A 21,401-nucleotide genomic window follows, 5' to 3' on the forward strand; every position below is an offset into this window, starting at 1 on the left:
ATTGATCATATTAGTGACAGTGGAATACTAACTAGGCCTTTGTTATCTGGCTCTTGCATAGTCTCGCTGTGTCTCTTTTCTATGAACTATTTAATTTTAAAACATATACAGGTACTGTAAATACTGTGTCTATACAAAAGATGGTTCATATTTGTTGTTTTAATACTAAAATAAGTATGTGTGACAACAATCTGTCTATCAGATAACGAAACTTTAATAAGACGTTTCAACAAGGTAGTCGGCTCATATTTTGGAGATTTAATGAAATCTGATATCGGGTTCAATAGCGTTGATCTCATTCATTTCGTCTAAATTGGGAAAGGTTTAAGTTGTAAAATTGTTTGTTTGCAAACAGACAACTGGACATTATTAGGCCATAATATGGGGGTCACATTCCAGTGTATGTACTTTTAAAAAGACATAACGATATTATGAAAATAAAATAAATGTTGACGTTATAACTTTGGTATTGAGTTTATTCTTTTACACTATGGCATTTTATTACACAAATGTGTGTGAATGGCGAGAGAGAGAGAGAGAGAGAGAGAGAGAGAGAGAGAGAGAGAGAGAAAGAGAGAGTATACATATTTCACTGTTTAAGGTATGATAAATAAATTTTCTTTCCCTTTATTTTGCCTAACAAAATCAAAACTAGAAATGTATGAAATATATAAATATATACGAGATACGTATTTTATAAGACAGAAGTTTGTTTATTATTTTTTTTCTTTTTTTAAAACGTCGTAGTCGGCCATGACATAAAGACTACTCATAATCCAAGTTTACATTTATATTCCGTAGATTTCAATTGGTAATAGTGGATTGGTATTACAGGTGTTCGGCAAAGTTCTTTTGGAACAGGAATAGAACATAGAATATGAAAACCATAATGCAAAATCAATCTCTGATCACCCCAGATGTTTATTGGAAAAATGCGATGAAGGTATCGCATTTGCAGTTAATTGTGCATTCACTTTCAAAAATAAATGAATTAGTTTATGATAAATGTATAGATCGCTCGCAATCCACCCTTTTAGATAAAAGAACTAAGATAAGTTAATTTTGAAAAGGTTTCTCTGAATTCCTAAGGTACGAACAAAGTGAAAACCATAAGCAATATCTGTTGTGATAAAATGTCATTTTCAGACGGGCACTTGACAAGAATTGCGACTATAGAATGTAATTCCCTAATTTCACGATTCAAAGCACCCTTTCCCCTGGTCATAAAAACCACTAATTTTCACCGATTTCAGTTAGATTTAATCCAGTGGTCTTGAGGGGTTTTGAATGGTAACATCTTATGTACATTGTAAGATGGAGACGTTTGTTTAAATATAAAAGAATTATATCAGTTATAAATAAACTGTAGTTATATGTATTCTTTATAGAAATGGGATTAGAAAATACCCGCAGACGTCCATTTACAGGTATACAGTGATAGACAGGAAATAAATATAACAACTGTGTTACAGGCCAAATGCAGGCACGTAGCATCGTTTTTGAAAGTTGGGTGGGGGGGGGGGGGGAGGGCAGGCTCATCCAAAAAATCTTGACACAAAAAGAGAAGAGAAAATGTTACTTTCCAGAATCCTGAAAATCCTAAACACTGGGGGGTAGGCGCGGGGGGGGGGGGGGGGGGGACGAGTACACTTTTAACTTCAATTTCACTGTTTATTTTCTTATTTTCAATTCATTTTTTACATGGTCCTATAAAACGGGGTGGGGGGGGGGGGAACTTCTTTTTAAATCAATTTTTTGTATGTAAATTTAAGAAATATCTTTGCTGTGCACAATTATTGCCCCCCCCCCCCCCCCCGGATGCGTTGTAGTAATTTTATAATAATATGTAAGAATTGGGAGAGTAGCGGAAATACGAATAGAATAAAAAAGGTCATGCATTAGATTGGTTAAAATTTCACCATGCAAAAGTTGTTTATGCACTAAAGTGCTTCATAATAAATAAAAGGAAAGCGGTAAGATGGTTCAGAAATACGATTCCACGTACAAGTTCACAGTAATAACCTTGTTACCCCATGCATACGTGATTGAAAGCAAATAGCGAATTCTGAATGGAGTTATTCTCCGGAAAGCAATAACACTAACATTATTGTTTCGGAAATGACAATTTTTCCCAGATAAATTGCTCTTCGCCATTATCTCTGTCTTATATTCAAATACATTTCAACATCTAGACATTAAAGATGTAAATATCTTCTATTGTTCTAAAAGGTTTATTCTTGCTGCACACATTAGGATTTTAGCAGAGTAGATGAACACAGATTTTTCGCACTATGGAGGAAATGATTGACATGGTTTTATAATTCGTACTGCGAAATTATGCGTATTGATACCTGGAACCCTTTCCAGAACGACCACATATATAATTCACATCTGTTGACATAAAAACTAAGCACTGCTCTGTAATTCAAACTTGTTCACGCAAACCAAACAGCTAACAGTAAATATTTATCAAAGCCATTAAACGCAAAATGTTGCATAAAAACAGCTTAAAATACTCATATTACATAATGCATGGAATACTACATAGATGCCATGAAACATTCAAGAATCCCCACCCCTCCCTCTTTACTCACAAATATCAGTCGGTTTGATTTGCTGCATTACCTCGTATTAGGAGACGCTGACAGTGAGGCTTACTAGATCGTATAAAAATCTGCTGTATTTGATATCGAGAAGCTGCAAAAGCATAACCCTCTGCCAGTTAACTACAAATATTTAAATGTACTGAAATGTTCGGAATGAATTTAATTTTAATTTGCTAAAAAAAAATAATTTTCGTAATTGTGATTGAGGTTTAAAATTCATTGCGCACATCCTAACCATGCAGTTGGTCTGCATGCAAGATGCCCGGCATTTTTATTATTTAGTGATGATTAATTACTATATTACCACTAAAACCCTATACCGTGACTCTAGAACCCCTGACGTTGAATGAAAAGCCAGAGAAAGAGGTATGGCCAGAGACGTAAATAACAGAGATTGGCAACTGATCGAAATCTCGCAGTCCCTATTGTAAAGTGTTCCCAGTTTAAACCAGTACATATCTCTAATAAACAATTGTATCAAAATATAACCAGCTGAAACTTATCACCAAAACAGTCAAAATATTATATTTTCATGAGTTTATGTCATATAAGTAATATTTAAAAAGGAGTTTTAGGAGGCAGTTGGCTACCCGTCGTCCGAGATTTCGCCGATGTTTTATAGCTGGCCAATATATTTCTTATATATTAATCTTATTTTTCAATTTTTTGTTTAAAAAAAGTCTAAAACCTATGCACACTTTTCAATAAAACAATATACTTTTGGTTTAAGATCATTATCTCAGTTTACTAAAATGTAGTTCTCAAAGTAAAGGTTGGTCCCTTACCATTTTTCAACAACTGAACACGCTAATGGCGGAGTAGACAATCTCTGTTATTATGTCTCTGGTATGACCAAGGGGCATTTAAATTTCTAATATTAAAACATAGTTGCTAAAAAAGACATCAATTTTTTCATCATGATTCTTTCCTAAAATTAAGAGTCCCAGATGCGCGTTTTACAAAAGTCATTAATATTTTCATTCACAAGGAATTGTCTTTGGCAAACAGAATATACATAAAACCTTTCATTTGATTGAATTTTGATTTCAATAATGATATTTTACTGGCATCAGTTTGAATTAATTAACATTTATTAACTGGTCGTACGTCATAAATTCTTTAATTTTGTAAAACATACCCAATTTCTCTAAAAGTGAAATTATACATTCTAATCTTATTCAGCAAAACAACAAATGGTTCTGAACATGGGTTTTAGAATTTTTCCTTTAGCCCATGATATATTAAAAGATATCTCCGAACTGAAATATAGAACAAATTGAGATCATAAATACATAAGAAAAGCTATTCATTATGATTTAAAACTATATTGAGTAATTTCCTTTCACGGAAAGTTTCCGTGCATGTAATTTTATGCTTTGTTTTGCTGCAACAAATTAAGTTTTGGAAAATGTCACGTCGATATCAATATTGGTACATGTCTACCAATAATAATTAAGGTGCATACTCTAACCATTTGCTACGCAAAAAAACTTCCTGTTTACTAATAGATTTGTGATATTGCAATTAACAACGCTTTGCGACATTTCCTTTGTTCATTAACACTAAATGAAATTCAACTGCCAGTTGGTAATTTTATTATCTCCTGGAGATATTCTTTCTCATGTTGGAAATATAATTATGAAACGATTAAGAGCAACGAAAGGTTTTTGAACCAATAAAAAGTAGATATAGACCAAAACAACAAAACGTAGGTCGTTGCTAATTGACTACACTGTTGAGAGCCAGTATAGTGCAATACAGTTCATGAATAACTGTGGTTTCATCAATTTTCGTTTAATATCAATTGTCGTGGATTTCGTTTTTAAGTTTGTCCATGAAATTAAATGTTCATTGAAGTGAAATTTCTACTAACAATTTGTATTGGTAGGGTCATTGGCCACGAATTTACGTATCCTTGAAACTGTGATTTTCACTTTATCCACCAAAATTGATACCTTTGAATATTAATGAAACCACAGTAAATATGATATGCGTTGTGTTGATTTGTATGTAGCCTTTGAGAAGTCGTGATTTTCCACTTATTTTTGTTCAGAGTAGTTAACAACACGTATATATATTTTATTCCCCTACCGCTGAAACCGGGAGGTGGGGTAATTTACATGTAGCATTATAAGCAGATTATCAGTTATAATATCCCTTCTTGTAATACTTTTTTTTCTAACTTCCTGTGTAACTTCACATATAATGTTGCCCCACAGATAAAGATATTTTTCTATGAACATGACTTTTATTTACATAATCAATTTTTAAATGTGATTTTTTTTATGATCGAATTAGATCGGGTTATATTAATGTTTCAAAATGTGAACGTGAGGAGAGAAGACGGAACGTTTTGAAGCTGCAGAACTGTTACTGTAGTTCTACAGGAAATTCCGGTCTACGGACCGTAGAGCCACACTTCTACTATTGATGGACCGTAGAGCTATAGTTCTACGATTGATGGACCGTAGAGCTACAGTTGTACGATTGACCGACCGTAGATCTACAGTTCTACGATTGACGGACCGTAAAGCTACAGTTCTACGATTGACGGACCGTAGATCTACAGTTCTACGATTGACGGACCGTAAAGCTACAGTTCTACGATTGACGGACCGTAGATCTACAGTACTACGATTGATGGACTGTAGATCCACAGTTCTACGATTGACGGACCGAAGAGCTACAGTTCTACGATTGACGGACCGTAGTGCTACAGTTCTACGATTGATGGACCGTAAAGCCACAGTTCTACGAATGATGGACCGTAAAGCCACAGTTCTACGATTGACGGACCGTAGTGCTACAGTTCTACAATTGACGGACCGAAGAGCTACAGTTCTACAAATGATGGACCGAAGAGCTACAGTTCTACAATTGACGGACCGAAGAGCTACAGTTCTATAATTGATGGGCCGTAGAGCTACAGTTCTACGATTGATGGACTGTAGAACTACAGTTCCTTTCGTACAAAAAACTGTTCATTTACTGTGCACAAAAAGTTGCACAAGGTTTTGGAGTTGGACGAACCTAAAACGTTTTCTTAACACAATAACCGACCTCGGAAAATAAAGTACAAGCATTTGACTATATCCTTATACAAAGTTCTTTTAACAAGGAGGTAAATATGGCCATCGCTGAATACTTAAAGTGTATTCTTAGTGATATCTTGATAAAATAAACTTGAATTCACAGCGTATTTGATTTCGGACATAAACTAAATAAAAAACCTGAAGTATACACTTCATCTTGGAAAAGAACACAAACGATTCCTTTTTCTACTCCCAATCTAACGTACGATCCATCAAGACATCTTTTTTAACATGAATATGATTAATCCAATAAAGATCAAACATTGCAATCCCATCACGGAAGAAGTTTCTGGAACGGTCCTTGATTTTCTTTCCACGACTCGTATAAGATATCAACAGGTTTCCAATTAATTTCAGGCAGATGGGTTTGATAAATTCCCTGTTTCATTAAGGCATTCATTTCATTCAGTTCATCTACTGTGAACTGTGCAAAGTAAACAGGTGCAATACGCACTGCTGTCATCAACGCTCCTCGACTCATATTTTGTCGTGCGTTTTAAATACAAAATATTGTTCTTTACTTCAAATGATTTTACATGTACTTTCCTTACGAAGTTTTCATGGTCTGTCATTTTACGCCTTCAGAATACCCCCGAAATTTATATGTTTATAGACGCCATTTCTTTGGAGTTTTTCAATGTGACAATTTAAATACACGAAACTTCAGCAATTTGTTTATTGTGGTGATCCATAAAATGCCAGGGACATTCGCGGATCTAGAGAGTTTTATCGGGGGGGGGGGGGGGGGGGTCCGAGGGATATTTCAGTTTGTCGGGGAGGGGGAAGGTCCGAGGCATATTTTCGGTTACTACATAGTAATCAGTCTGTCCGTCCGTCCTTCCATTCGTCCGAGATCGCTTGTCTGGAACATATCTTCTCTCCCCTTTGCCCAATCTGGCGCATACTTGACCCACAGAATGCCTTTGAGTGAAGGGAGTGCAATGACTTTAAACGATGTTTCTAGATCTAAGGTTAAGTTCATAGCAGAATTATATATAAAATCCTTGTCCAGGGCTGATCTTTTCTCCCTTTGGTCCAATCTGGCTCATAATTTTCTACTGAGTGGTCAAATGATGTGCAGTGACCTTAAAGTCATATCGGATCACGCAAAAAAAACTTTTTTTCAAAGCACATATATTTTTTTATAAGCCTAATTTAGCTTAAACTTCGCATAAATAGAGCTTTTAGTGTGTAGTGACCTTGAACCAATTTTCAAGGTCAGATGTGAAGGTCATACCAGAATTATATGAAAAATCCTTGTCCGGAGCATATCTTCTCTCCCTTTGCTCCAACCTGGCTCATACCCACATGGTGCATTTGATCAAATAATATGCAATGACCTTGAATGATCTTTTAGGTCAAATGTCAAGGTCATAATGGATGACACAATAATCCTTTTTCAGAGCATATATATACCATCCATGTAACCCTCTTTTTTCATACTTTACTTAAACAAAGGTTTTTGGTTAATGGTGTGCAGTGACCTTAAACCAATTCAATGTAAAGGTCATAACGGATCTCTTTAAAATCAGTTTTAGACCATTGATTATTTCCCATTTGTTTCATCTTACTCCGATTGAACAAAACTGCCTTTACGTAATAGGTAATGAGAATGGATTAGAAGATTAAGTTATAGAACAAGGTAAAAGCAAAATTCTCTGAATTTCTTTTCATCCGATTGTCTATTATTTAAGCGGGGCCATTTGACATGGTCACCATTAAAATGTTGTCGAGTTAAACTATGTATTTAAGAAATTTGAAATTGTTCCAGGGGAGGGGAGACCTAGACATCCACTCCCCGGACCTCTCTCCAGATCCGCGCATGATGAAGGTTAGTGGTAGGTTTTTCGAAAAGAGCATGGAAAGATGTATCTCCTGCTGTATCAAAGGGACGTTCCAGATTTTAAAAAAATAATATGTTTTACGGTGCGACCGTTGGGGCGAGCACAGCATGTGATCAAACAATGAGTTATAATAAATTAATAAAATAAAATTAACAACGTGAAATTTAAATGCCAAAAAATAAAACATACCTATTTTTCAGTAAATTTTCATTATTCATAGTTTATAAGATTTGTTATAATTTATTTATTTATATGTATAACAATAGTTTAATCTCAGATACAATGTTGTTAAATGATAAAGATTTTAATATATAAATCTTCATTGCACTGCATCTCCTCTTTTAAAGTGATTGTGATTATGATTGATTGATTGATTTCCCCCTTTTTTTTGCAGTAGACATTTTTTCTTAAACTTACATATAAAACTTGACTCATCATAGAGCTCCCCCCATGCTAAAATGTTTTTCATTTTTGTCAATTTATACATAGAAAATCGACTTACCATGGATTTGCCCCTCCACTTAAAAAAAAATTAATGTTTAATTTTATTTTTAATTTACGCTTAAAAATATTTGCTTATCATGTTAAAAGAACATGGTGTTGCCCCCCCCCCCCCCCCCTGCATGTAATAAATGGAAGTGAAAATAAAGAAACCATTGAACTGCTAAAGAGCTGAAGGATTAGAATTTTCATGATTTATTTTTCTTTTTGCTTGCAAAGATTTTTTGGATGAGGCTGCAATTATAGCGAGCGCAGCTCGCCGGCGCGCAGCGCCGGCGAGCGAAGCAAGCTCTAAGAACCAGTGTGCGCGGGAAAAAGAACGAGTTAAACCTACAGTTCATCAAACAAATTTTTTTGTCTACGTCCCATAATGCTCTCTAATGTTTTCACCCGTGGTGCTATGCCAAAAATGGCCGACTTTTAACTCGTAATTTACAGTGACTTAAAGTTTGAAGACACGTTTTGAGTACCGCATATGCTTTGGCGAGACTCAAAAGATTTGTAACATGCTTCCATACCTCCGTAATGAGTCGAGAAACGTAAACAAAGACGAACAAAGTCATGGATGACGTCACAGTGCACTCGCGGTATATTTCCCGCGATAAATTTAGAGGTGGATCAAACATCTGTAATGCGTGTACTAGCTATTTCAGTAGACTGCGATACCTGCCTCATTGACGTATGATTTGTTTTTAATTTTTTTTAATATAGAGATTTTATGTATATATACTAGCAAGAGCCATACTTTACTGTCATATCGATCCATTTTTAAGCTAATTGTGCATGAATGAGTAGGGAGGAAATAAACAATAGGACATTTTGAAATAAATCAAAAAGGAATAAAATAAAAAAATAAACAGTTAAAAAAATTATGTAGATATGGGATATAGTCAGACCATTAAATTTAAAAGTGGGAAATTACCCACCTACAAACAGGTACCGGGCTCTCTCTCTCTCTCTCTCTCTCTCTCTCTCTCTCTCTCTCTGGGAAGTGGGTTGCGCTGTATGTATCATAACCATTAAAATTAGTACATTTGGCATACGTATTGTAGAGCAATATACTCTCTCAAAAATTCTTTGACGTTCGTTGATACCTTAATAAAACTATAAGTTGACAATGATGCAAGGTATGTGTATAATTCTTGCTGCGCTCGCCAGAACGGTAGCGGCACCGTAAAACATATTATTGAATAAAATATTAGTGAGCATTCATCCAAATTAGTGCAATTTACAACTGTTTCCTGTATCTGAAGAAATGTCCTTATTCGTCAGCTGTTCTTTATCTTAGCCTTTGCAAGATTTTGAGAGGATTTTGGTCATTTCAGCAGATTTACAATAACTTCAATTAGAGTAATTTCCCCTTATCAGTGCTTATTGTGACGTCAAAGCTGACGTTGGTTAAGTGTCGTCTTACTCTTTAAAACTCCCCTGAGAAATAAAAGTATGCGAAGTATACTGTTTTATTTACTTAAAAAGCATGATGTTCTTAAAATTACACATCTTATAAGCTTTTCAAAGGTTTTACTTTGATTCTCGGGAGAACGTGATGTTGGAACGTGAGGTTGGAAACCATTGGTACTATGAATTGTGGGTCAAAATTTACTGACTCCGAAAAAATATATCGGATCAATGTGTAAACGTTTGTGACGTCACACGATTATTTTTGATTGAAAGTGTACTGAGGTGAACTTTAGAGGTAACATTGACTATGTCGCTTACATCGTTATTGTTTTTACTGTCTAAATTTGTCTTGCTAATTCTCGTGAGAGTGTGAAGTGATAAAAATTGCCATGATTACAGGGAACTACTGGGACGATTAAAACGATGCATTACTGGTCCGATTTACTGACGCCAAAAAAATCCGTTGAATGAATGTGCAACTAGTCCGAATTTTCTATTCACACACGCCTTGCCGGTAGAGCTCGCTTCGCGCCGGCGCTGCGCGCCGGCGAGCTGCGCTCGCTATTACAGTTTATTCGGATAATTTAATGTGTATGTGAAGGTTGTCTCGTGATAATCCGTATTTAAGAACTTAATTCACCAATCACACCATACTGCTGATCTGATCTCGATCTCGGGCGATATCAGTCCGCGCTCTTTTGACTTGACACCTGTATCCGTCATATGCATAATGCACAACTAGGTAAGTTAATAGAAAGAAACGTATAAACAATGAACCTCTCCCTTTAGTCTTCTTTCCAGACCTTTCAGTTAACTTACCATTTCTACTCAGTAACTAGTCCAGCCTTTCATTGCCATTTGCCATTGCCATTAAGTCACAATTCTTGATATTTCAGTTACCATTGCCATTTAGTTACCATTCCTTGCCTATCAGTTACCATTTCTATTCAGTCACCACTCCAGGACTTTCGGTTACCGTTGCCATTAAGTCGCCATTCTTGATCTTTCATTTACCTTTTCCATTAAGTCACCATTCCAGACCTTTCAGTTACCATTGCCATTAAGTCACCATTCCAGGCCTTTCAGTTACCATAGCCACTGAGTAACCATTCTTGATCTTTTATTTAGACTTTTTATTTACCAATGCCATTAACCACCATTCCAAGCCTTTCAGTTACCATTGCCATTAAGTCACCATTCTTGATCTAGTTGATCATGCATTTACCATTGCCATTAAGTCACCATTTTAGACATTTGAGTTACCATTGCCATTTCACCATTCCCGACTTTTACTCACTATCGGTATTTAGTCACCTTCCTAGAGCATTGAATGCACATTGGTACAACAGGTATATCATTAAATCACCTTTCAGTTAACATTAAATTGACTACAGAACAGACGTTCATCTTTAAAGTTTGAGATATATCTTATTTTGAATTAATGTGTCTGGCTCACGGTAACTATTTTAGTGTGTTAACAGCATTGCATAACGTGCTAACTCATTCAATATATTGATATTTTGTATGTATTTGCCAATAAGTCACTGCATTAAGTCTACAAACAAGTCTACAAACAACATTTAATGTCAGCTATGTTTAATAGTCAATTAACAATGTGTTATTGAAAGAAAATAGTGTTTTCTCAGGTTACTTTCCGGTCACTGCGAATTTGTTACAAGATTCCTCCTCCCAGTTTCTTTGAGCACTGTTTCATCAACTAATATCTTTAAAAAGTACACATTTTTACCTAACACATTTTGATTTACTATAAATGCGCTTTTGTAACGAACGCATGAAAATCCACGGTAATAGAAGTTGTCGTTTCAAAAAACTAAAATAAAAAGTAAAGAATCCAAATCATGTCTCTGTGAAATAATTTAATTAAACACGGTAAAAATTTTATTATGTCATACAAGCAAACATCTTCGCAAAACACACCATTTTATAAATGAAAGCATGCTTTATTTCCATGAATATATAAAAATAAATAATGCAAGCAAGTTAAGCAAGTACAATAGGATGATTCGATTCAAAATTGTGATTTAACATGAGCATACGCAATACAAATGATATCATGACTCGGGAAACAATTTCAATTTCTTTTTTAAGAAGAATTTTCGTAATCTAGTAAATAGTGAAAACCTCGATTTTTTACGCAAATTCTCTTCTTCCTGTTTCCCCGACTGATCGTATTTAATAGGAGGTTTCTGCAAAGTTTTCATACTGTTTGTCTTATAACCACTCTGCAGCTGATCCGTAATATCCACCAGTACCTTATCCACATTCAATTGCAAAGGCACCGACACTTCACCGTAATAACAGTTGTTGTTCTTTGCCAACTCCAATCCGACTAAAATGAAAAATTGTTAAAAATGAAAATAAATATCGGCAGTATTTAACTGCATTTCTTCAAGGTATTAAAATTTTCTGTATTCAAGTTCATTTTAACTGATATCATGATATCATGTATGTATTATTTTTTAAAGAACTTTGTATGACTTTGATAGTTTTATACATAAACGCAAAATAAATATTATTGATTGACTTTGTAAGTTTGTTACCTTGAGAAGAAACTTCCCGAAATCTTATGAGATCAGTTTTGTTGGCAACAATGTAGATGGGCTTGGTGTCGCCAACCTCTTTCCTAATCTGCTCTACTCTGTTTGCGATATAATGAAACGATCTTTTATCTGTGACAGAGAACATCATTACAAAGGCGTCGTAAGGGTGATTCCATCCATGATTCTAAAAGAGAAGACAGCTTTATCAGACTTTTTAACAACTAAGCTAACCAACCTGTCCAAGCATTTCGTTACTTGATTCAATGTTTCTATTCACAATTGAAAGTCATGAAACAAATGAAAAGAACCTGATCAGATATATATTGCTACACTTTTTTTCCTGAATTTGTTTATTAAATTTTGAAATATATTCAGCATACCTGAATGTACATATCGGCTTCAACAAAATCAAGGATGGATTCTTGACCGTCTAGCACCACAGGAACCGTGATACAAGACGAATCTGGACCTGCAAGGCAAATGAATGTAATTGATTATAGTACTACTGAGTATTTAAAATACCATTAATTTTGTGAGTGAATTGCAAGTAAGGAGAAAGCTCAAAAAAAAGAAAATGATTTACCATCAGGACATGTTCCCAGGAACTCGGAGGTTCTTATTTGTTTCAGGAAAAAAGATTTCCCTACTCCTGGGATGCCAAACAATACAATTTTGAACCGTTGCCGTTCAGCTGAATTTTCTTCGAAGCAATCCTCGCTTGTGTACGACAATGTAGATATTGCAGACATCCTTCTTTCTTTTCCTTCAGTATCCATATTTGACATAGAACTTGATGAAGAGTTTCGAAGAAAGTCTCCACGATTCTTGATCCCCCGTTTTGTTTTGGTGAAATTTCGAACTCGTTCGGTTGAATGTTTTTCAGAAAATGTCTGAAACCGTTTAAGTTCCCTTGGGTATAATGTTCGATCAAATTTTCCAAAGTCGGAAAAAGAATTGATTTGTTGACGAAAACTACCGTCGTAAGAATTTGCATTTGGTCTTCTGATTGTTTCTTCCATGTCTGTATTTTAAACGAATGTGATAACAAGAACGTCTTCGTGTCTTATATACAGCGTTTGTCCTAAGCCTGTTAATAATTGGCTAGATTATTAACACTTCGAGAGCATATCAAATACATAGCATTTAATGGAAGTTTCTAAAAGATTCAAGCATTTAATGTACCTTCATAATATACCCTAATATGCATTTCCAAAGTTGTTTGGCTTTTTGAAATTGACAAATGAAATAAAAAAAATAACCTGAAAGTGATTATGATAAAATTGAAATGAATGCAACTAATGATGGAACAATCGAATCAAATTGTTAAATATTCTGACTTTAAAAAAACGTCATTTCATATTTTTGACAGATCTTGTAAAAGCTGTCAATATAAATTACATGTAAGCTCCTATCGCTTAATAGTTTTTGCAACTAACCCCCTAAAGAAAAGAAAATCCCAGACTTTTTAAAACCTAAAACAGTTTTGACGTTATATTGATACCCCACCCCCGCAACAAAAGTTAAAGAGATCTATAGATACTTGCTATATTTATGTACAGAACATATAGCAAAGTACATTAAAGCGTTTAATAGGAGTTAACACCAGAAAAGTTTTGACTGACCTTTGTCCAATCAGATCGTAGCTGGGTGGAGTTAAGACATTGCCGCTCGTGACTTGAATGAGAGAGAGAGAGAGAGAGAGAGAGAGAGAGAAAGTGAATTGAGTAAATTATAAGTGATGCCGATGAAGAAATAATCATAAGACAGTTATAAACTTGCCAACAAATTAATTTAGGTCTGTATATAAAAATTACATGTATATCTTATATTGGTGTAACTTTAAAGCGTTTTAAAGAACGATTGGGAAAATTTCTTTGGCCGCGCGCCATCGACAACATGTACATGTATAAGAATGACGTAGCTAACCAACTAAATTTCCTAGTATTCCATAGTCGTCCGAGAATACGGGCATTAAATATTTTGAAATGCGAACGATTGATCACTAATGAATTTAGATGTAGTGAAAAGGAAATTTTAGGCAACGCAGGCGCGGATGCTAAGTGGAAAAATAAAACAATGGCGGACAAATTCGCACTAAGGTAAAGAATGTTTCACACTGAGTAACCATGAAGAAAGTTTTTATACAAAGTAAATTTACAACCTATGTTTAATTCAAAGAAGATTCGGCAAACTTTGACTATGATTATAATACTAACTGTAACACTTGTAATAAAAACAGTTCTTCAATATTACAAATTGACAGTACTATCTTCGATGTTTGACATTGCCTCATCCCATTATCTATATATAGACTTCGTTGTTCACTGGTTAAAGAATTTCAAAACACTTCAAAAGTTTCATTTTATAAGATATACTAGACCTTGATTTGTCAGTTTATAACTACTGTTGATAGATAGTTCGTTGTTCATCGGTTAAAGAATTTCAAAACACTTCAAAAGTTTCATAAATTTATAAGATATACTAGACCTTGATTTGTCGTTGGTAGATAGTTCGCTCATCTGGGTCATCTATAATTTACACCATTAACCAGTAATACTCTCTCTCTCTCTCTCTCTCTCTCTCTCTCTAATTAAGTCACGAGCGGTAATGTCTCAACTCCGCCTTCTACGATCTGATTGGACAGAGGGCAGTCAATTCAAAAACATTACGTAACAACATTTCTGTAGTAAATGCCTATTAAACGCTTCTATGTACTTCGCTGTAATCGTGCCTTTAAAATTTTATAGCTAGAGAAAAAAAAATGCTATGGCTAAAAATTGAAACCAAATTCAGTCATAACTTTACATATCTAAATACTTGCTGAACAATTTGAAAGGAACAAGATATAAATACGAGACCACGGAAAGGGATTGAAAATTATTTGTAACTTTAAAAAAAAAATATTTTGTGATACATTTCCCGCAGAGAAAATGTTTAACGAAGAACAAGTACATGTATTCTGATCTATACTAAGATTTCTTCGTATTATATTCGTACAGAGGTGCGAGATTGGCGGATTGTTTTTATCTTTTTATACTTGAAAAGGCGAATAAAACAGGAATTTTGAACAAAACCTTATTTACATGTAGATGTGACCTTTTTTTGTTCCCGTTACCGAAAAATAATAAATGTATAGCCTGGTATTTCAATGTACAAGGTTTTTTTTTATCAATAGCTGTCTAGCTTCATGTTAGAAATATTTTTAAATAATTGTTTATAATAACATTTACTGATTTAATCACAAACACGAATCGGATCAATGAAAACTCGAGTAATTAAAAAAAAACCCATTAAGAATTCGCTGTGAGCAAAACTTAATTTTGTTAACTAATGTCACTAAAATTTGTCGTTTGTAAGAAAGACTGTCCTGTTTTGGGTGTCATAACAGTATTTCACTGAAGGTTCACGTCAAACCATGGCTGAGGCATAATACTTTCCGAATTTCCCTTTGAATTTTGGGCGTTTCCGCACGCAACAGGAGCTGATTTCTATATGAGATGAAAAACAATGTGTAAGAGGTCTATTATCCCAGTTTTGTAATAATGCGAGGTCATTTGAAATTTTGATGCTTGTTGTTTCCGGAGGGGGGGGGGGGGGGTGAAAAGGCCCGGGCTTGATTTTCAAGCACATGTGTCTCACGCCTTGCTGGATGCACGTGTGTAATTTGCTAGAAAATTGTAAATGAAGCGTTGTTTAAAAAGATGCCAAGAGGACTTTTTCCAGAAGTTCGTTTTGAATTTTTAATCTGTATCTTAAATTGTGCAATTTTGGTAAAAATATATAGTAAACTTTAATACAGTAACTGTAGTACAACCTACAAATGGCTTCTCGGACACACCGGAAGCTCGTAGATGCCTAAATGCTGAACCGAGACTGATGGACAAGAAATATTTACTGAGTAACAAGGGCACTGCAATGCAGAGCAACCTCTCGCGTCATGAAATGTATTGTTCAGAAAATTATATGGAATTCTATTTTAAATTTAATTGTAGTAATCCAAAAATCAATGCCCGAAATTCGGCAGCTTGTTTCGGTGAAAATTGAATGATTTTTTTTATCTTCTGTCCTTCCGCTTCAGTTTTTCATTTTGGACATCTTCATTGCTATAAAACGTTTGTTTGATACATGTACCTTCACAAGATCTTAATCTAAAGTATATTCTTGTAATTAAATAACACATATAAAATATCAGCTTAATATATGAATCCCTTCAAAAGATATAGGGCAAAAATTAAGTATAACTCATTTTTTTCTAAGTTCAAGAGGCACAACTCTGTCAAAAATCGGACCGGAACCAAATTCAAACTCAACCTGAATACATATATAATATAAAAAATTTGAGTTAAATATGTGCAACGGTTGTTGAGATACTGATCGGAAAGTAAATTTCCCATTTTTTCCGAAGTTCTTGAAGTACAACTCTGTCAAAAACCATCGGTTCGAAACCAAATTCAAACTCAACCTGTTTATTCATAAGATACATCGATATGTCAAATTTGAGTTGAAATTGTGCAACGGTTGTATTAATATGAATGAAACATGAAGATGAAAATAACGTCATCAAACTCTAGGATATAATTCATGTATGTATCATTAATCAAAATATGTTTGGAAAATTGTATCTTTTGGCAGGCAATATTGAACTGAGGCGAATGAATACATACGACTACAACAATTATCAAAATTGTTCGTACCGTTTAGAATCTTACTATTTTCAGCGTATTTATAAATAAAATTCCTTAAAAAACTTTCTGAATATATACCATCGAATTTATAGATTACATTGTATTTTCAAGTACTACCTGTTAGTCTTGTCAGTGGTGATTTTTGCATAGGTCCAAATATTGTTTCACTTTCATTTGCCAGAGTAACTGCATAGTAGAGTTGATTAAAATCAACTACCAAAACCGACGTTGGGACAGAAGGACTGATAGACGGACAAAAAAAGGAAAGACAGAAAGAAAAAAATACACGTATTCTCTCTCCCACCCCCCTCCCTTTCCCCCAGTTTCACCGGATTGGGACTAATAAAAACACTCTAGCTCATCATGAACTTTGTACTTGACTTTCTTTTCATCTTAAAATAGAACATGCGCTGTCGATAAAGTGAGAGACGCGTTAATTTAGTTTTCAATAAAGATTGAAGAAGTCTGATATTTTGTGATATATTTATTTATTGCAAAGAATCCAGCTTATTACTCACTTAGAGGTTCTTAGTTGGTGTTTTATAGATTATTAGATACCGGCCAATGAAAGAGATTATATTTATTTAATCGAATTGATTCATTTATTATGAATACATATTTAAACAACCCGAGTGCTATAAGTAGACTATAAGTGCTTATGTTAATTGTTTTCCCTCGGATTGTAATTGCACACTCATCGGTTTTTACATGACACGTAACTGCTGAATACATGTATATCTGATTGTCCGTCTGGTAAAAATTAATATTCGACAATCTGACCGACGCTTCGCCTACTCATCTCGATATTTCATAATATTTAACAAAAACACCACGTTCCGTAAGTTGTTAAAATATTTGGAGTAGTTGCCCGTTTAACGAGATTCGTTTCTCTCTTTCGGGGTAACTATTTGATGTCACTGCTTGTTTAAAAATCCTGCGTTATATATTAAATCTCTTTGTATATTTATATTTTACAATGGCAAATAAACCATATTGAAAAAAAATGTCAAAAGAAAATTATATATTTAAAGAGTTTATTAAGGGACTATATTACATGTATGTGGCGGAAGGTTATCAAGAAGAAAAAGAACAGTTTTCATAACTGAATAGTTTCAGACTTTTTTTTTTACTTTAATTAACTTCCTAATTTTCAGTGCAGATCAAACTTCCAGATACTTGTAGTTTGTGTATTGCGTTATATTCATTTTGCTCTGAAAAACATATTTGATCAATATTGATCAATATTTTGATATTTCTATCGATATATTTTGGCATATTTAGCTTACATTTCATAAGAGTCAAAAAAAAATTAAAACCAATTTTTGTCAAAAATTAGCTTATTTCGTGTCATATCTCAATGTTTTGAGATATGACCCCTATTTTTTTTATGAATGTCTATTTGCATGCAAAGTTTTGGAAAAATGGCATTACTAATACTTTTTTTTAATTTGCGTTATAATTTCTTTACTCCAAAATTTTCTAACAATCCTAACATCTGCTATTGTGTTCATTATGTACTGGCATTTGGAGCCATCCGAAAATGCAAGTGTTTTAAAACTTTGACTTATATAATACTTTAAAAGTCACTACATGTGTTCAACTTTATATTGTATTGAAATCATAATTAAATTATACGTAGAGTTCAAACTATAAATATTTATTTCATTTATTTAAATATTCAATTTCCATGCCAAATTTGAGCCAAAATTTCAGAAAAATTATCATTTCGATTCTGTTTGGGGCCCCATATTTCCAAAAAAATGGCATGTACCATAGGTCACAATTAAAATAAATGAACATTTTAGGCCCCCGTCTTAATATTTAAGTGTTTTTCAGATGACTGACATTGCTAGTATTTCAGGCCCCAACCTCTTTACATTACCTTTATATTACAGTAGTTACCCGTTGAATTCTGAATAGAGAGGATAAAACATATATAATTAAACAGCAATAAAACACTGTAAAAGAACAAGGGTGCAGCGAAGATTGTCAAAAATATACAGATCAAGTTCATATTTAGTTCTGGTACGATGGTTTTTCGAATTCGTTCGAACTTTGTTCCGGACCAATGGTTTTTAACAGAGCTATCATATGCCTCGTGAACTTTGGAGAAAAAGGGAAATTCGCTTTCTGATCATCATCTCAAAAATCGTTGCACACATTCAATTCATATTTAATGTATAGATACATGTACATGTATATTTCATGAATATACAGGCTAATTTCGAATTTGGTCCGATGTTTTTCGGGAGAGTCGTGCCTCTCGTGCCTTTTGAATGAATGCATATACATGTAATAAGATGATATTTCACAGACATGTTCGTTACAAGAATACACAGATTAAGTTTAAATGAAGTTCTGCTCCGATGACAGAGTTATGCCTCTTGAACTTGAATTTTTTTTAGAAATATTCAGTTTTTGCTCTTTAACTTTTGAAGAGATGCATATGTAAGATGTATATTTCATATAAGGTCAATTTTATGAGAAATTACAAGTCAAGTTTGACCATGGTTCCAGTCCGATAATTTTTGACAGAGTTATGCCTCTTGATCTTTAAAGAAAATGAGTAATTTTCAGGGATTTGTATCTTACTCTGCAATCAAACAAATGTTATACTAAATTTTGCATTTGAAATTTTAGTCACCTGCGGGGGCATTCGTGGCGTTACAACACATCTAGTTTTTATTTAGATCTAAGTGTACATTTTTGTCCAACACAGCAATGACTAAATACTACCATTGAATCAAACTAGAATTTCGTTACTTTTTTCTCATTAAGAGATTAAACCATATTGTAAAATTGTGGATCGGTGCCTTTACTGTATGTGTTTGGATATTGTTAAGGATTTGTATTGAGTTCGATTTGAGATAACATCATTGCCATCAGGTAATATATCTGAATCTTTGCGACCATGTAAGATATCCGCATCATTGCCATCAGGTTAGATATCTGGATCTTAATAATGATGTTAATATTGTTTTTTTCTATTTGTGCAGCCATTTTATTCCACATTTCTGGTTCTACGTTATCAGGGTCAATTGTGTTGCAAAATGTGCTCAGTTTTTTCATAAAATGGTTTAAAATTGGTTAATTGCATAATAGGATTGATATCTTAAGCAACAAAAATGCAAGGGGTGTCAGGTTTATTATAAGTCAGTCCGTCAGTCCTGTAATATTGTAATCTCAAACGCTGCACAGAATTTCGAGAAACTTTGTAGGTATTTAAGACCCAACATTACCAGGAAATTTGGATTGCGTTTTTTCAAGGAATATCAACCCTTTTGAGCTAAGATTTACCTGTTGTTAAACAAAAAGGAATATATATGCATATTTGCAGGAATTTTTTATCTGATGAATTATAATTATTAATGTCCTGTATCAATTTTTTTTATGTTTTTAACGCCTTTACAATTCATTATGTGCAGCAATGCCAAAAATATGGGGAGCGTGGGGTATTAGAGGTTGCTCACCTTTTCTTTTTTAAATAAAATGATATCAATGATTAGAACTTTGTCCTTTATATGTCAACACCGTCACTCACTTGACATTAAACTCATATGAAATGTTTAATTAACTATTGCTTACTACATGTAGCAACCTTATTTCGCAAAACTTTACAAAATCACGTTGCTAAGAAGGTCAATGTTTTGACTAATGCAGAACCCTTCTGAAAATGATATTATACATGTATTCCTGGTAGGTATTAATGATATAAATAATAGTAAAAACATTATGCTTCATACCAAGCTAAAGAAAACAACATGATCTTATTAAGAGGGCTCGATGATCGTGTCCATTTGTTGACTGTCTTGATCTTCGTTAGAAGAAGAGCTGTAAATAAAAGTATAAAAAGTACCCGGATTTTTTCCTACTAAAAAGTAGTTTATACCCAAACAAATATTTTAAATTTTTGACGAATATTGGATTGTTTAATTTGGTGACAACCAAGCCTCTGTAATACAAGTAACATTTTGTTATCTTTATTTACACTACTGGCTCTGAAAATTTCTGTCTTTCCATACACATCAATTGTACACAACCCCAGCGCATCTTGTTATTAATGCACATTGCAAAAAAGTTAAGTTATACCTGTTGATGCACAAATTTATGTACGAGTACATGAATCGTGGAAACCATATAGTTATGACAGTTTACTAATAGAGCAGGTCTTTTAGACTAGATGTAAATGTATCAGTATACTTTTCCTTTGAAATTTTGGTATTGTTTTTCTCATTTCCTTCTTCAAAGTCTTCATAAATGGAGCGCAAGTAAGACTGACTCGACGGTGGCTTTTAACTTTACGTTTTACACTCAGAAGTTGTATCATCCATCTCCAGTCTTTACCATTGTTTCACTTACAAATTGCATTGTTCTAACTTAAGCTCTGAATCCAGACTTGTTTGATTTCCAAGGATGTGTCAAGGTCTTTAAATTTTTCACAATATCAAACATATTCGTACAATTAGAGTGTGTGATATCAGTTATCATCTGTAACTTTCCATCAGAAACATTGCTCTCATTGTTTTTCTTGTAAGCTACAGCGATGAGCTGCATAGCCAAAGAATAGGTTAATGTTATGGTCCTCTTAATGTTGTTTATGACTTTAATGTATATAATGCAAATTTAAAACTAAAAAAATGAAAGTAAAGGTAATAGACAATATACATTTATTGCATGAATGTTCGGGAAATATGAAGATTTATTCCCCCAA

General features: G+C 33.8%; 1 protein-coding gene across 1 annotated transcript; it reads right to left on the reverse strand.

The window, feature by feature from the left end:
• Positions 1 to 10,976: 10,976 nt before the first annotated feature.
• Positions 10,977 to 13,024, reverse strand: LOC128189978 (GTP-binding protein Rit2-like). The gene is made up of 4 exons (XM_052861823.1): positions 12,589 to 13,024; positions 12,386 to 12,474; positions 12,006 to 12,189; positions 10,977 to 11,794 (listed from the first exon to the last, which is right to left on the reverse strand). Exons 1-4 carry the CDS (start codon positions 13,022 to 13,024, stop codon positions 11,517 to 11,519), a joined length of 987 nt encoding a protein of 328 aa, XP_052717783.1. The 3' UTR covers positions 10,977 to 11,516.
• Positions 13,025 to 21,401: the final 8,377 nt, after the last annotated feature.

This window comes from Crassostrea angulata, chromosome 6 (assembly GCF_025612915.1).
Source record: "Crassostrea angulata isolate pt1a10 chromosome 6, ASM2561291v2, whole genome shotgun sequence".
Lineage (NCBI taxonomy): Eukaryota > Metazoa > Mollusca > Bivalvia > Ostreida > Ostreidae > Magallana > Magallana angulata.

What these genes read in the sequence shown, in the direction of transcription:
- LOC128189978 (XM_052861823.1), bottom strand. Translation starts at nt 13,024, where the DNA reads ATGGAAGAAACAATCAGAAGACCAAATGCAAATTCTTACGACGGTAGT. An exon ending in CCTGGGAACATGTCCTGATG is followed by an intron (nt 12,475 to 12,588) that starts GTAAATCATTTT and finishes TTTGCCTTGCAG; the next exon opens with GTCCAGATTCGTCTTGTATC. An exon ending in AAGCCGATATGTACATTCAG is followed by an intron (nt 12,190 to 12,385) that starts GTATGCTGAATA and finishes CTTCTCTTTTAG; the next exon opens with AATCATGGATGGAATCACCC.